The following is a 13,402-nucleotide window of genomic DNA, read 5'->3' on the forward strand; positions in this document are numbered from 1 at the left end:
TACGTAGACCGTGTGTATACACGAGTATACACTGCGTGCACACCGTACACACACAGGTACACGCACAAAATACACGCGCCATTTGGGATTTTACAAAAGCGTATAAATGTGACCGCATCCCACGGCGGACGTGCGTAATGATGTGAAGGGCCCTCGTTAGCGAGTGAGTAATCGGCAAAGCGAAGGCTTGGAGAGCGGCACTGCCAGGTGCCCGTGGTGGCGCAGCGAGCCAGTGCCAGAGGCCCGTGTTCCTCTCGCGCCATTCCTTGCCGCCCCCTTCTCCGCCGACGCAGCCGCTCAGATTCGCACCCTAAATTTGGCGATGGCGGCGTTGGCGTCCCGAGGGCGTCCGGGCACGGTCGATACTGATCCCTACCGCTGGTTGGAGCCTTTTGTGTCGGGGTCGGTGAGGTGAGCCAGCGGAATGGCTTCAAGAGTAGTCTGGTGAATATATGATGGCGTGTTGCCAGCGAATGATCGGAGTAGACAGTGGCTTGCTATGTGGTCCATGGCTTGAGTTATAATAATAACAATTCCATTCATATAGCGCTTGTCATCAAGGATCTCAAGGCGCTGTTATAGATTGCCATGGAATTCCCATGGAGATTCCTTTAGAGATGCAATGACTCGCATGGATACCCCCATATACTTAAATGTACACTTCTTTCGTATGGGTGGGGAGTTGATCGGCACGATGCTCGTATCTTGAAATGCTGCTGCTGACTCGATCGTAGGGAGCAGTGGCATTACTATGTTGGGTCACAGTTGAAGATTGGTGGGCTAAACTTTAATTGTCCACTGTATAGGAGGGAGATGGCCACATCTGCCCTGGGATGTTCAGACTGATGCGGTTCAGTATAAACCATTGTCTGACATGGGTTGAATGTTCATCCTCGTCTTTCCTCCACGAAATCAAAACCGGCCACGTCCTTTCGGCGCTGTTGGGAGGCGCGCTGTAAAACGCTCAGCAGCACTAGAGGAGTGTTGGATTTCATCAGGGGCTACGTGCAGGCGGGAGCTTTTTTCTGTTTCGACATCAATCCCGTCCACTGGCCGATTCTCACGCGTTTTGCCGCGGCTGCACAAGCGAATTGGGCAACAAATTAATAAATAAACGGCTTGATTCCTCCTTTTTTGGGCAACAGCAAATTAATGGGGAAACATGAAAGAACGGTCAGAGGGGCAAGCGGGTCAAGTGAGCGTTACATAAAAAAAATATGGCAAAGGCCAATCAGGCGTTTTTTGGCCGCCCGTCATTGTTTATGTTACAATTCCGTCTGTCCGGCTGCTCCCGCCGTGCTGCGGTTTCACGGGGCCGATATCGCGGACAGGGATCGTGTTTACGCGCGGCGTGCAGCGTGCAGCAGCGGCTAATCGAGTCAAAACGGAGAACAGGCACCGCTCGGCCGAGCGCCCGACCGTTTGGTGGCATTGCTCGCTCGCCCGCCCGCCCGCCTGCCAACCAGCCTGCCCATTGGTTTTAAAACATTTTGTTTTTCGGTAGCGAAGGGAGTGGTTTTGTGGGCGGCTTGTTTGTCGTCAATGGCGTGTGAGTGCGTGTGTACTGAGCAGTGTGGGGAGTCGTGGGTGTTGGTGGTTAGCCCACTGGGATAAAATAACGGTGGCCCCGGCTAACGTCGGTGTAACGTCGGTGTTGAGTGATGTTAGAGCCCGGTGCCGGGTCTGCCCTTGATAGGCTCGGACGGTGAGCGGGCGTGGGTCAGGCCACACCAATCCGTTGTATGCCCTGCCCGCCTTAATCGGTGCTCACTTACAACCATGGCCTAAACAGTCTGTATTGCTATGCAAGGTTTGGTAAGCATGCATGTAACGATGGCTCTATGCACCAATGTAAATTCCATTCTTAAGCTCTATGATGCACGTGTCAAGTCGGGATGTTGCGTGGAGGCTAATAAGGCAAGCAGAACTGTACAAGCGAAATCAAGATAACTGGAGCTAGAGTGAGAACGAAGATGGCAAAATGTATCTATTGTTGATGAAATCGCAATGAATAGAATCACATTTTTGTAGGGGAAATGGGTTAGCGCCACATTGGCCCACCAACCCAAACTTCATTGCTTTTATCACAAATCCTCACTTGTAAAATGGTGTCCGATTCTGATGTATATAAGTTGAACGTCTTCCGCGCTGTACGTAGCCAACCGTGCTAATTGGAGGTGGGATACCAGCACCATCGTCACCTCGCCAAGTCCGATGATTCCTCCTATGATGATTGGCTGTTGTGACGACGTGTCTGTGCGCAAACAAACGTACGCCTGCGGAAAGGCAGACGGACGGGGGTCGGTGTTTGGGCCAAAACTCACCGCAGCAACCCACCATGTGCTCTTAAGTGATTCTTAATCGGTTGCTGAAGAAGTTCCCAGCACGTGGAACAAAACGTTGGACATCGTCCAGAATAGAGGTTTTTAGGGTTTTGGGAATTAAACCCGACACGACCCTAAAACGTCGCAGAGCTATTAGTCTCTTTTGCCACTTGTATTACTCTGTGAAAGCCCAATCAGATGACTAATATCCCAATGGCAAAGGAGATGCGTGGTAAATACAGTGGCCAAGTCAAGGTCGAGAGGTCATCAGCATTTAAAATGAGGTCACACATATTTTTTTTACAAATTACGTAATTTGCGTAGTTTATTCGTCACACTATCGCTGCTGTGGCCACCCTGCGTCTCTATCACTTATTTCCTTTTGCTAAATCCCAAAACGGTTGTAAAGTTCGACTCTCAGGCCCTCCGAGAGCCGCCCTTGCAGGATTCCACCACGCGCGGGGTAGCTACGAAAGATTGCAGCAACATCGAGAGTGCATCACATTCGCAGCAGAGGTCGCAAACGGGTTTTGATTCCTTACCCGTACCCGGCCGCACCAGGGTCGCGTACGGGTACCCGTTCCCTACCCGTACCCTACAAGAAATGAGTGGCAAACGGTTACTCACCAGTGACTCACGGCCTACCCGTACCCGTACCCGGCCGCACCAGGGTCGCAAACGGGTACCCGTACCTGGCCGCGTACGGGTAGCCGGGTATCGGGTAGGGTACGGGTATCGGGTACCCGGTTGCGACCTCTGATTCGCGGGTGCTCACTATAATTAACAACAGCGCTTCTCTTAACCGTCTACCCGGCTAACAATGGTGCCCTTGGTGTGTGTGTCTGCGTGTGTGTATGTGTCTGCGTGTGTGTGCGTGTGCGTTCACCCTTGTAGTTTGATCGTCCGGACGGTTCCGTCCTGGCTCCTCCCTGCAACTTGGGCCCCGGCTATGGAAGCTCGGAGAGCACCATCAGCCTGGACGGCGTGGCCGATGCCGGCGGGCTCGTTATCATCAGCGGCGGCGGCGGCGGGATTGGGATTGCGGGGGGGCTGGCGAGCGGCCCCGGCGGATCGCCAGACCCCCAGCGAACCAGGGCGGCCATCGAGCACCTGTCGCAGAAGATCCTCAAGACCACGGAGCAGATCAAGGTGGAGCAGGCGGCGCGCGACGAGAACGTCGCCGAGTACCTAAAGGTGACGCGCGCACGCACGACGTTCTGACTATAATTTGGGGGGAGGGGGGGCCCGCGGGGTGAGGGAGTTTTTTGGGAGGTAGTCGATTGGGGGTTCATCATGGCCCTTGTCGAAGTGTTCAGCTGGTCACTGCCAATGAGGATTCTGGGTTTGAGTGGATTCCAACCATCCCAACCGTGAGTTGATGGTCTCAGCCTGGTCACCAATGACTTGCGTTGAGACCACAAGACTCGCACATGAGGATGCATCAAGCGCCAAATAATATGGTTCTATAAAAGTCATATGTTTGTTAACCAGTGATGATGGGACATGGCTCTGGTTTAGAAGGGCCAGTCACTCTTCCCCCGAGTTTTCCAATTCCTGGAATCCTTGACATGTCGTATGCATGGCCTAACCCATATTTTCCAGGGGGCTCACAGCATTTGCTGCATTATTTAATGAGTATGTAACTCTTCGTGGTCACCCACCCGGTTAGATTCGCAGCCATTTCCCCTGTTGCCATGGGAACGTTATGAAGTGTTAGAGGCTACGTAGTTAGTTTTATTCAGGAGTTTATGCAACTTTACAGTTGAAAGATTGCACTTTTTTGTTAGTAGTATGTAAATTTACATTACTGTAAGACTGTACTGTTACTGTATTGCTTACGTTACTGTGCACTGAAAACACTTATTTTAACAGAAGATGTCTGTTTTGTATAGCTACCTCTGTAAAACAGGAAGCACACATTTTATTTTTTAATATTTTATTTATTCATTTTTACAGAAGTTGTAGCATATTCATTTTGTAAAGCTACAGAACTTGTTCGACTCAATGTTTTGTAAGTTTGAGCCATCTGTTTGTTAAGGTCTGAAATAAAACAAGATGAGAACTTAAATATTCCCAGCACTTTCTGTGATGTAGTATGCTTGCTTATCATAGGAAGTAATAAGAAATGACTCTTTACATTAAAATAGGGTGTTGGGGGAATCACGTTTTTTTCTCTTGATTAACGCTGCTGTGCTGTACCGCCATCTGCTGGCTGGAGGTTGTTATTGAGTCTAGTTTTAGCTCCTACTCTATTGCTCACAACTCAAAGGGGTCTTTCTCTGTATGCAGGGCAGAGTTGTCTAGCTGTAGTCATTTAGTTCTGGACTCGCTAATGTTTTTCCCAAATAAATTTTGACCCTTGACTATCCTTTGCCCTGGACTAAACAACACTTGACATGGACTCACTAACCCGTGACCTGGACTAAATAACATGTGAGCTTGACGATGGATACCGCAGCGAGGTTATGACAAAAACTGATGCAACGGAGTCTGAGTCTGGAAGATAGAGAAGTGGGAGAGCTGGGATCAGCTTCATGGGCGAGACATTGTCGACAGAGACTTGGCACAATGGAATCTAACAAGAACAGCGTGAGGGAAGGCGGCAAAAGAGTGGAGGGGGTGGATGAAACTCGCGTTGACAGCACGTACTGTAACACAACGCTGCCTGGCGACGACGACGACGATGACCTTGACTTGGGACTAACTCAACTTTCACCTCGACAAACCGTCGACGTTGACCAACCAACTCTCGTGACCCCTCCCTGACCTCCGCGCAATCCACACAGCTCGCGAACAACGCCGACCGGCAGCAGGTGGGGCGCATCAAGAACGTCTTCGAGAAGAAGAACCAGAAGTCGGCGGCGGCAATCGCGCAGCTGCAGCGCAAGCTGGAGGGCTACCGGCGGCGCCTGCGCGACGTGGAGCTCAACGGCGCCGGGCCGGGGGGCGCCGGCCTCGGGGGCGCCGGCCTCGGCGGCCGCCCGGCCAAGGGCGTCCTGGGCGGCGTGACGCAGGGCCTGAGGGGCGTCTCGACGAGCGTGCGTGCCGGCATCAGCGGCTTCAGCGAGGGAGTCGTGGACAGCGTACGCGGGGGCCTCTCGGGTCTCTCCCAGGTGCGTGTGGGGTCGAGGGGGGAGGGAGGGGGTCGTTGGGAGGTGGAGGTCATGGGCTGTTGTTGGTGCGGTGTGTACGTGCGTGTACGTGCGTGTACGTGTGTGTATGTGCGTGTACGTGCGTGTACGTGCGTGTACGTGCGTGTACGTGCGTGTACGTGCGTGTACGTGCGTGTACGTGCGTGTATGTGCGTGTACGTGCGCATGTGTGTCTGTGTGTTCAGGGCTCGCACTGCCTGGATCAGTGACCAAACAGTGTTAGTTTAGTCGCCATAATTTAGTCTGTTTAGTTCGATTCAAGTGGACTGCATCCTTTAGAATTTTTGCCAAGTCTCAAGTCTGTGGGTTTAATTTAGTCAGCAATTTTCCATTAAAATGTTTATTAAACGCTAAATTAACACTGGACTGTGTTTATTTAGTCAGATTTTATAAATTTTCACAGCCAAATGAAATCCACATACTTAGGACGTGACTAAAATTTCACAGGTTGTTGTCAAATAGACCAAGACTAAAGTAGGACTGCCGCTCATCGGATTATTCTAGATTTGTGGGACTACGTTGTGGCTGGTCGAGGGCAGTGCAGAAACATCCATGGTTGTCGTGTACTTCCATGCTCCCACATATATGCTTCTCCGCCTTGACCAACCCTGCCCTGATCCGTGTGATGAAATTCACTCGAATAACTCCCACGACCCGGGCAGCGTTGGGAAGCCCTCGTCCGGCAGTGGATCGACACAGGGGCCGTTACGAGCGCGCGTACATCCGTCTGCTCGACTCTTTATCGCTTCGTCCCGCTCGCTCTCCGTCGGTGTAGGTGACGCACAGCGCGGCGGGGGCTGTGGTGTCGAAGCCGCGGGAGTTTGCGACGCTCATCCGCAGCAAGTTCGGCAGCACCGACAACCTCAATGCCCTGGAAGAGGGTGGCGGTGGTGCAGATGACTCCGCTGTGTCCGGTACTGCATGCGTGCACACGTGCAAAACACTACGCTTGCACGCAGCGCGCGTGCGCACACGGCGTACGAACGCGATGCCGGACACGCGCAACGCACGCAATGGTGAGCGGGCCTAGCAGGAGTGATTCTTGGTTCGAAAATCGATTCGTACGCTCACTTGGTACACCGAATTGTGCGTGTGTGTCCGTGCGTAGAAGTCTATTATTTACAATCTGTGTTAATTATATACAAATGTTATCGTTAGCTTAATGAAACAAACATCAATAAATATATACATACAAGGCAACCTACGGGTCACCGCCTAGAACAATGCAGCACAAAAACGATACAGGCTCAAAGCGATTCTTGACACAAAATCACGACCCCCCCTAATTGCGATGGTTCTTTGACTCGCGAGGCGGTGGGAGTCGACAGATCGTTGACGTAGTCGTGCCGAACGTAGTCAACCGCGCTAATCGCTAATCGGAGGCGCTCCACGAATAACGACGCCATCGCCTCTAACGAGCCCCCTCGCAATCCCTCGCAGGCGACGCCCACCACTCGTCCCCGCGCCTGTTCGGCAGCGACGACGAGGACAGCTCCAGCTCTACGTCCGACTCCGGCGGCGGGGGGGGCAACAGCACGTCAGGTCCCGGGGGACCCGGCAGCCCCCGTCCAGGGGGGCCGTTGTTGTCCGTCGGGGGGGGCGGCGGCTGGGGGACGTCGGAAGGGACGTTGGCGGCAGCGGTGGTCGGCGGAGGAGGTGGAGCGGCGGCGCAGCTGCAGCTGGGCTCGGCGGGGCTGGAGGCGATTTTGGAGGAACTGCGGGAGATCCGGGACGCGCAGTGCAGGCTGGAGGAGGCGCTGGGGGAGCTGAAGAGCCAGAGGCAGCATGACTACGCGCTCATCAATCAGGCCCTGCACGAGGAGCACTTCAAGTGAGAGACGATGACGCGGCGAGGCCCATGAGATCAATCGCTTGAATTCTGTTTTGGGAACGTGCGTTTGTCTGGGAAAGCCTCACGGAGTTTCGAGTCTCTCTCTCTCTTTTCCCAATCGAGTAATTTGTTGAGAATTCAGTTTTTGTGTTTGGTCACCATGTTACATTGCAAGTGTGCTGCTGCCACTGATGTTGCATTGTCAGGAGAAAACTAAATGTATATAGCCGAGACGAACATTCGAATCATTAATATAAAATTATAATCGACTACTTTTTTGGGGTCAATTACTTGGGGCCCCTTTAACAAAAGTGACCGTCGCCCCGTACAGCCCATGGGCAGTAGCGAGGACTGCAGTTGAGAAACACCGGTCTGTACTGTTTCTCACCTGTTCCATCTGTCTCAAATCTTCCATTAGCCCCAAGGTAAATTGTAAATTATCTACTGTCATGCACAAAATTATGTGCGTGTTACACCGTGATTGTAAGAATCGATTGTAGCTGATGAGACGTTGGGCGGTGTAGTTTTAATCGCGGGACGCATTTTGTCGTGGGCGGCCGCAGGTTTGAGCGTCTTGAGGAGCAGCTCAACGACCTGACGGAGCTCCACCAGAACGAGATGATGAACCTAAGGCAGGAGCTGGTGAGCATGGAGGAGAAGGTGGCGTACCAGGCCTACGAGCGAGCACGAGACACGCAGGTAAGATCCCCATCACCAGCTCACCCGCTCACTCGACGCCGACCTACGACAGTCGCCGCTCACCCCTCACCCCTCTCCCCCCACTCTTCGCCCTCTCCACCCGCGACTCCCAGGAGGTGCTGGAGTCGTGCCAGACGCGCGTGTTGAAGCTGGAGCTGCAGCATCAGCAGCAGCAGGTCGTGCAGCTGGAGGGGCTGGAGAGCGCGGATGCCCGTGCGCTGCTGGGCAAGCTGATCAACGTGCTGCTGGCCGTGGTGGCCGTGGTGCTCGTGTGCGTGTCGGCCGCCACCAGCTGCCTGGCACCGCTACTGCGCACTCGCGGCGGCGTGCTCTCCACGCTCATGGCGCTCGCCGCCGCCGCGCTCACCTGCCGCCACTGGGACGCAATCGCCAGCATAGTCGACGGCATGCATGGGCAGGGCCACTCGGCGCAAAGCTGACGAGCCGAGTGCGGGCGAGCCAGCCGTTGAACCGGCTTCCCTCGCTCCCACCCGTGACCCGTCCACGGCCCTCGTTGTTAACGGACCGGACTGCCTGAAAATTGAGCATTGACAGAGAGGAAGTGTGATTTTTTTTTTTTTTACCGCACCAACGACGCACATTGCGCCGCGGATGTCTGCGCTAAAATCTCAGCAATCGATGTATTGATTGACGAAGGGCCCCCTTGCAGCCTTTGTGGCATTGGGAAAGACTTTGTGAAGGCCCCAACGTTTAGCTCGCCTGTGTGTGCCCATCGTGGCGATTGTCCGTGGATTTGCAGTCCGGCTACTTGCGACAAAAGCCATCGAGGTTGGTGCGAGCGGTCTTAACGACCGTGGCTAGACCGCCGGCTCTCACGCCTGGAGAGTGGAGAAGCTACCCACGATGGGAGTTTCCATCGAGAGCCATCTTTTCCACGTCCCGGGGGGGGGCGGCAGTGGTGGGCTTCAGCGGGGCGTGGGACGGCGGAAAGAGCGACTTTCGCTCGTTTTATTTCACGTTTTTTTTAACCAAAGCACACCTCCCGGGAAGACGCCCGGACCTGTCGCATGACTGTGATGTCCTCGTTCCTCGACATCCCGTGACCTTACCACGACCTTGCCGTGACCTCCCCGGCCGCCATCGATGAAGCACAAGGGTCAAGGCTGACCGCGCGACTCCGCAGCATCCTTGTTTTTGTTTATTTAAAGCAAAATAACAAAAACTGAAACGCAAGCTCTTTCCTTGTTTACACCGAGCCGAGTGTACAACTTATAGTTTCTGTTACTTTGTATTTGTATTCATATTTTCGCTTTTTTAGCAGCTTTTTTCATTATATTTTATCGTGAAGCTTATTTGTTTTATAGAAATCTATTTAAAATGTTTACAAAGGAAGAAATGGCACTGCTAAGGCTTGTGCCGTCTTCCCTAGCCAATCACTTTTTAGACTTTTAAAGAGGACGGGAAGGCGAGAGGGAAGGAGGAGGGTACTTACAGGTGGTTGGGAGGGAGGTGAAAGTAAAGGAGATGGATTGCCCGGGGGGTTGGGGGGGGGGGCGATACAGCAAAACGATTTTTTTATATATATTTAAGTTTGCAAAAAAAGCGGTGGGACTGACTATGCTAGCAACTGTGAAGCCGCACATTCCAGAGACGGATACGAGTGTGAGCGTCGTGCGTGTGTGTGTGCGTGCAGAGGAGTTGGGAAGTTGAATGCTGAAGGGGTTGACAATAAGCCTTGTATGGTAGAGCCCGCCCCCCTCGCTTGTTGAAGGAGGAAGCAGTGGTGGGAGGGGGGGGGGCGTTAAGAAGGCGAGTCTGACGGAGCTGTGAGTGATGGGCGAGAAGACAGGAGGATGAGAAGGCAGTGTTCACATTGCAAGGGCCACCTACCTCCTCCGTCGCTTCAAGACGTCCAGCGTCGCGAAAGTTTCAACGGCGGAAAAATCTTTGACGGTGTGGGTTTCCGAAGGACAATTCGGACGAATGAAGCTTCTGGCCAAAGTGGTGGACTGGGGGTGTGTGAAGTTCAGATAGGTCTCTCTAGCATGACCTCCGGAAACTTTTGTAAGAAAAAAACAACAGTGTTTAGTTTATTTTTTTTGAGAGTTAACAACAAGTTTTCACAAAGGATGAATCTACAGTAACGAAGCTTGGGCCCTTTTGGGGGCCGCGTGATGCCCGTGGTGTCAATGCGTTGGGCCCTTTTGCACCTTATGGGTGAAGTTCTTCGCCTCGGTCGGGGTGCAGCATTGAGAATGCGAAGTTGGGAGCTGAACAAAGCGCGGATCTGAGCGCGTGACCAAGGACTGGGATTGTGTGTGTGCTCACGCGCGCGGACAGAAACGTCTCTCTTAAGATGCGTGTGCAATATAGGGCAGAGGCTGGCAGGCGTAGCACGTCCATGGTTTGTGTCGGTTTAAGATAGAAAGGAGTGTAATTTTTATTGAGGAATTACAGACGGGCAATGTTGGCTACTGTGTGAGGTTGTTGGAATCGGACGTGGGTTGAGGCAGTGATATGTGACTACAGAGACGCTACTCAGGAATCAAACGGTTCTCATCACCTTGTAGTTACATGCTCAGGCTATGTGCTCTGGGCTGTTCGACAAGAGTTTGAAGCTTCATTAATGACAAAACATACTTTCAGGTGACTTTCAGGCCACCTCAAGCGATGGAGATCATCATACGTGCAACCAATTCGACCTTCAGTGATTCGATTCTCATTATTCTGGGTCCGCGATTCAATTAAAGAATTCGTGATTTTTCCTAACAGTGGTGAATGTAGTAGTGCCTCTTGTGGCTGGAGGGTCACGTGAACCAACTTGCACTGAATACGAATTGAAAATAGTCAATTCTCACTCACGACTTGATGCATGTGTGTAAGAATCAATTTCAATCGGTGTTTCGTTTCACTACTGACATCGCTAGAGTGCACCTTCAAGTCACTTTAATGTCTTCTGTTCTCATTAATGAAGCGTTCAACTCTTGTTGGACAGGCTGGACACACAGCCAAGGTACATATCTACCTGGAAATTAGCGCTGTTTTGTTTTTGAGTCTTGTCTTCCTCTTTTAAGGTATCGGAACATTAGGGCACCGACCAATGTTATTTATAGCAAGAAGCGTGTTTCTCGTGTTGGCTCAGCACGGGAACAAATGGTGGCGAAGCGCACAGCAGCAGTGGGTGACGGTGGGCTGCGGACACAGCAAGCAGCAGCTCGTCAAAGGAGTGCAGTGCAGCTCATTATGCAAATACAATCAACTAAACGAGCGCCGTTCATTCAGGGAGTTGCGAGAAATCCAATTGTGTGACCACAAGCAGCCAGTTGTCGAGGCTCAGATACCTCTTTTTCCACTGCATAACCGAGCCGCGCCAAGCGTGAGATTTTTCCACTGCAGAACCCCCCGAGAGACCTGTGCTGTTCACATCACACGCACAGAATGATACGGTGATGTTGTGTCCTTACAACACAATGACATCACACTCGCCTCATTAGCACGGTGGGCTACGTACAGTGCGAAAGAAGTTAAACTTACGTATGTAATGAACATTTTAATAGCCGTGCCCCTGGCCCTGTTTTGCCACAAGCCAAATTCAGATGTATTCTGAGAGCAGTGTATCACGATTTTCAGTTCTGCCTCGGCACGACAGCCAGTGGGAAAAACGACCCGTACGATAAGGGCCATCGTGCTGGCTCGGCTCGGATGTGGCAGTGGAAAAGGAGTAAATATGAAGCCTGGATTTCAAGCCTGATTCCACAGGTGCTGAATGTGTCTTGGAAGGCGGAATGTGTGCGGTCGGTCGGTCGGTGTTGAGATGTTCTGAGTGCCTTCGTTGTCATCGATCGCCGCTATGTGCCAGCGACACGAACTCCTCGTGGTACTCTGTGAGAATATTTGGTGCGGCGGTGAGAACGTGTGGGGCCAGGTGTATGTGGTTTTTAGAGCCCGCCCGTCTCCGCTTCCCTCCCTGTGCCGCGCTGGGAGCTCAGTTCGGTAGGCTTGTAACGATTCACCAACTTACAATTGATTCCTACGCTAACGATATAAACATTAGCATCATCGGCCACGATCAATCCACTGCTGGATGGAAGACTCCCCAGGCCTTTGCCATCTCTCGCCATCCTGCAGCGTGTATACACACGCACACGTGTTGAATTGTGTACACATTAATTATTTATGATTGAACGCAAAGTAAATGCACGTCACCGTGCGGAATAGTAGAACAAGCGAGATGGCAAAACGATTGAATCAAATTGACCTTTGGTCGTCACGATACATTGAATCTTAGAAGTCTGTTAATATTTGTACGAATAAAACAGCGAAACATGCTGTGAACCAAGTGACTTGATTTCCGGCCACAGCTAAACATTGGTGGCAAGTGAAGTCTCAACTAGCGCCCCCCCCTCCTCTCCTTCACTCGCCAGCATGGCGAGGTCTGGTCAAAGAACCCTCACGACGGACATGGCACAGTAAGGCCTTCCTCCAGTAGTGGATTTGACAAAAGACGTACTCTATAAAGAACCCATTGAGACCCAAGGTCACCTGTGTACAGATGAACAAATGCCATTGTGCAATTTTTACAATGAAGAGTAAATATTAAATAATAAAACTACAAGGTGATTAAATATTAAAAAGTAAAAAAATTACCCAATTGTTGTTCACTTATATCATTGCAAGCCTACTCGTGAGTTGGGGATAAGTAGTGATGTGCCCATGGTCACTGAAGTGTATGAAGTAAAGGCATATACTGTAGTAGGAATTAAGCAATACAAAACATACCCTTCGCTTGGACTTTAAAAGCAAGAAAAAAAACTTGAAAATAAACAGTTTTAAACATGCCGTGCTTTATTTGTACTTTGTGAAGTCCAGAGTTCCGTAGTAGCACAAAATAACACCTAAGCGTCGTGGAGAACATTCGAGACCTAAATCAATAACGCCCAACTTCACACCATCTCCACGTAAGTGTTTTTCACGCATCCCATCAGCCACACGGCCTTCTGGGAGTACAAATTTGCAGTATTGGTTCAATACGGGCACTTTGGAGTGGTTTTGAAATTCGGTCAGCAGACCGAGCCCAATTCTGCCAATGAGAAGCTGAATGTCGAAACCGAGATAAATGTTTCAGTTGAGAGAGACGTGGGGAAAGGAGAGTTTGAACAGTCTAGCCGTGAAGCAGCTCCAAATGCGGCTCTTGGAGAACATCGCAAACTTTGTTAAATTAATGCAGCACAAATCACAACATGAGAACATAACCCTCATCATCATTTACATTGCTATCAGGGTCTCTTTATCACAGGGGCAAGGCTAATCAAAGTGCATTGTCAGAATTTGCATGACGTTTAACTTTACACAGATGCAGTATATTTTGGTGGTCCCACACAACATTGAATGTTTTCTTATCTGGTTTGGTCATCTCCAGTTATGTTTCTTCATAG

The 13,402-nt window shown here is 51.3% G+C and overlaps 1 protein-coding gene across 2 annotated transcripts in view; it reads left to right on the plus strand.

The window, feature by feature from the left end:
* TMCC2 (transmembrane and coiled-coil domain family 2) overlaps positions 1 to 12,805 on the plus strand; it is a 72,678-nt gene extending 59,873 nt beyond the window's left edge. For both annotated transcript variants that reach the window (XM_061572742.1, XM_061572743.1), the window contains exons 2-7: positions 3,219 to 3,518; positions 5,111 to 5,437; positions 6,252 to 6,390; positions 6,917 to 7,307; positions 7,871 to 8,006; positions 8,120 to 12,805. In XM_061572742.1, the coding sequence (XP_061428726.1) occupies positions 3,219 to 3,518; positions 5,111 to 5,437; positions 6,252 to 6,390; positions 6,917 to 7,307; positions 7,871 to 8,006; positions 8,120 to 8,446 (1,620 nt within the window). In that variant the 3' untranslated portion in view covers positions 8,447 to 12,805. The remainder of the gene's footprint in view (positions 1 to 3,218; positions 3,519 to 5,110; positions 5,438 to 6,251; positions 6,391 to 6,916; positions 7,308 to 7,870; positions 8,007 to 8,119) is intronic.
* The last annotated feature ends 597 nt before the right edge of the window (positions 12,806 to 13,402 follow it).

The sequence above is a fragment of the Lethenteron reissneri genome, chromosome 51 (assembly GCF_015708825.2).
Source record: "Lethenteron reissneri isolate LAM-NWPU_2019-01 chromosome 51, ASM1570882v1, whole genome shotgun sequence".
Classification (NCBI taxonomy): domain Eukaryota; kingdom Metazoa; phylum Chordata; class Hyperoartia; order Petromyzontiformes; family Petromyzontidae; genus Lethenteron; species Lethenteron reissneri.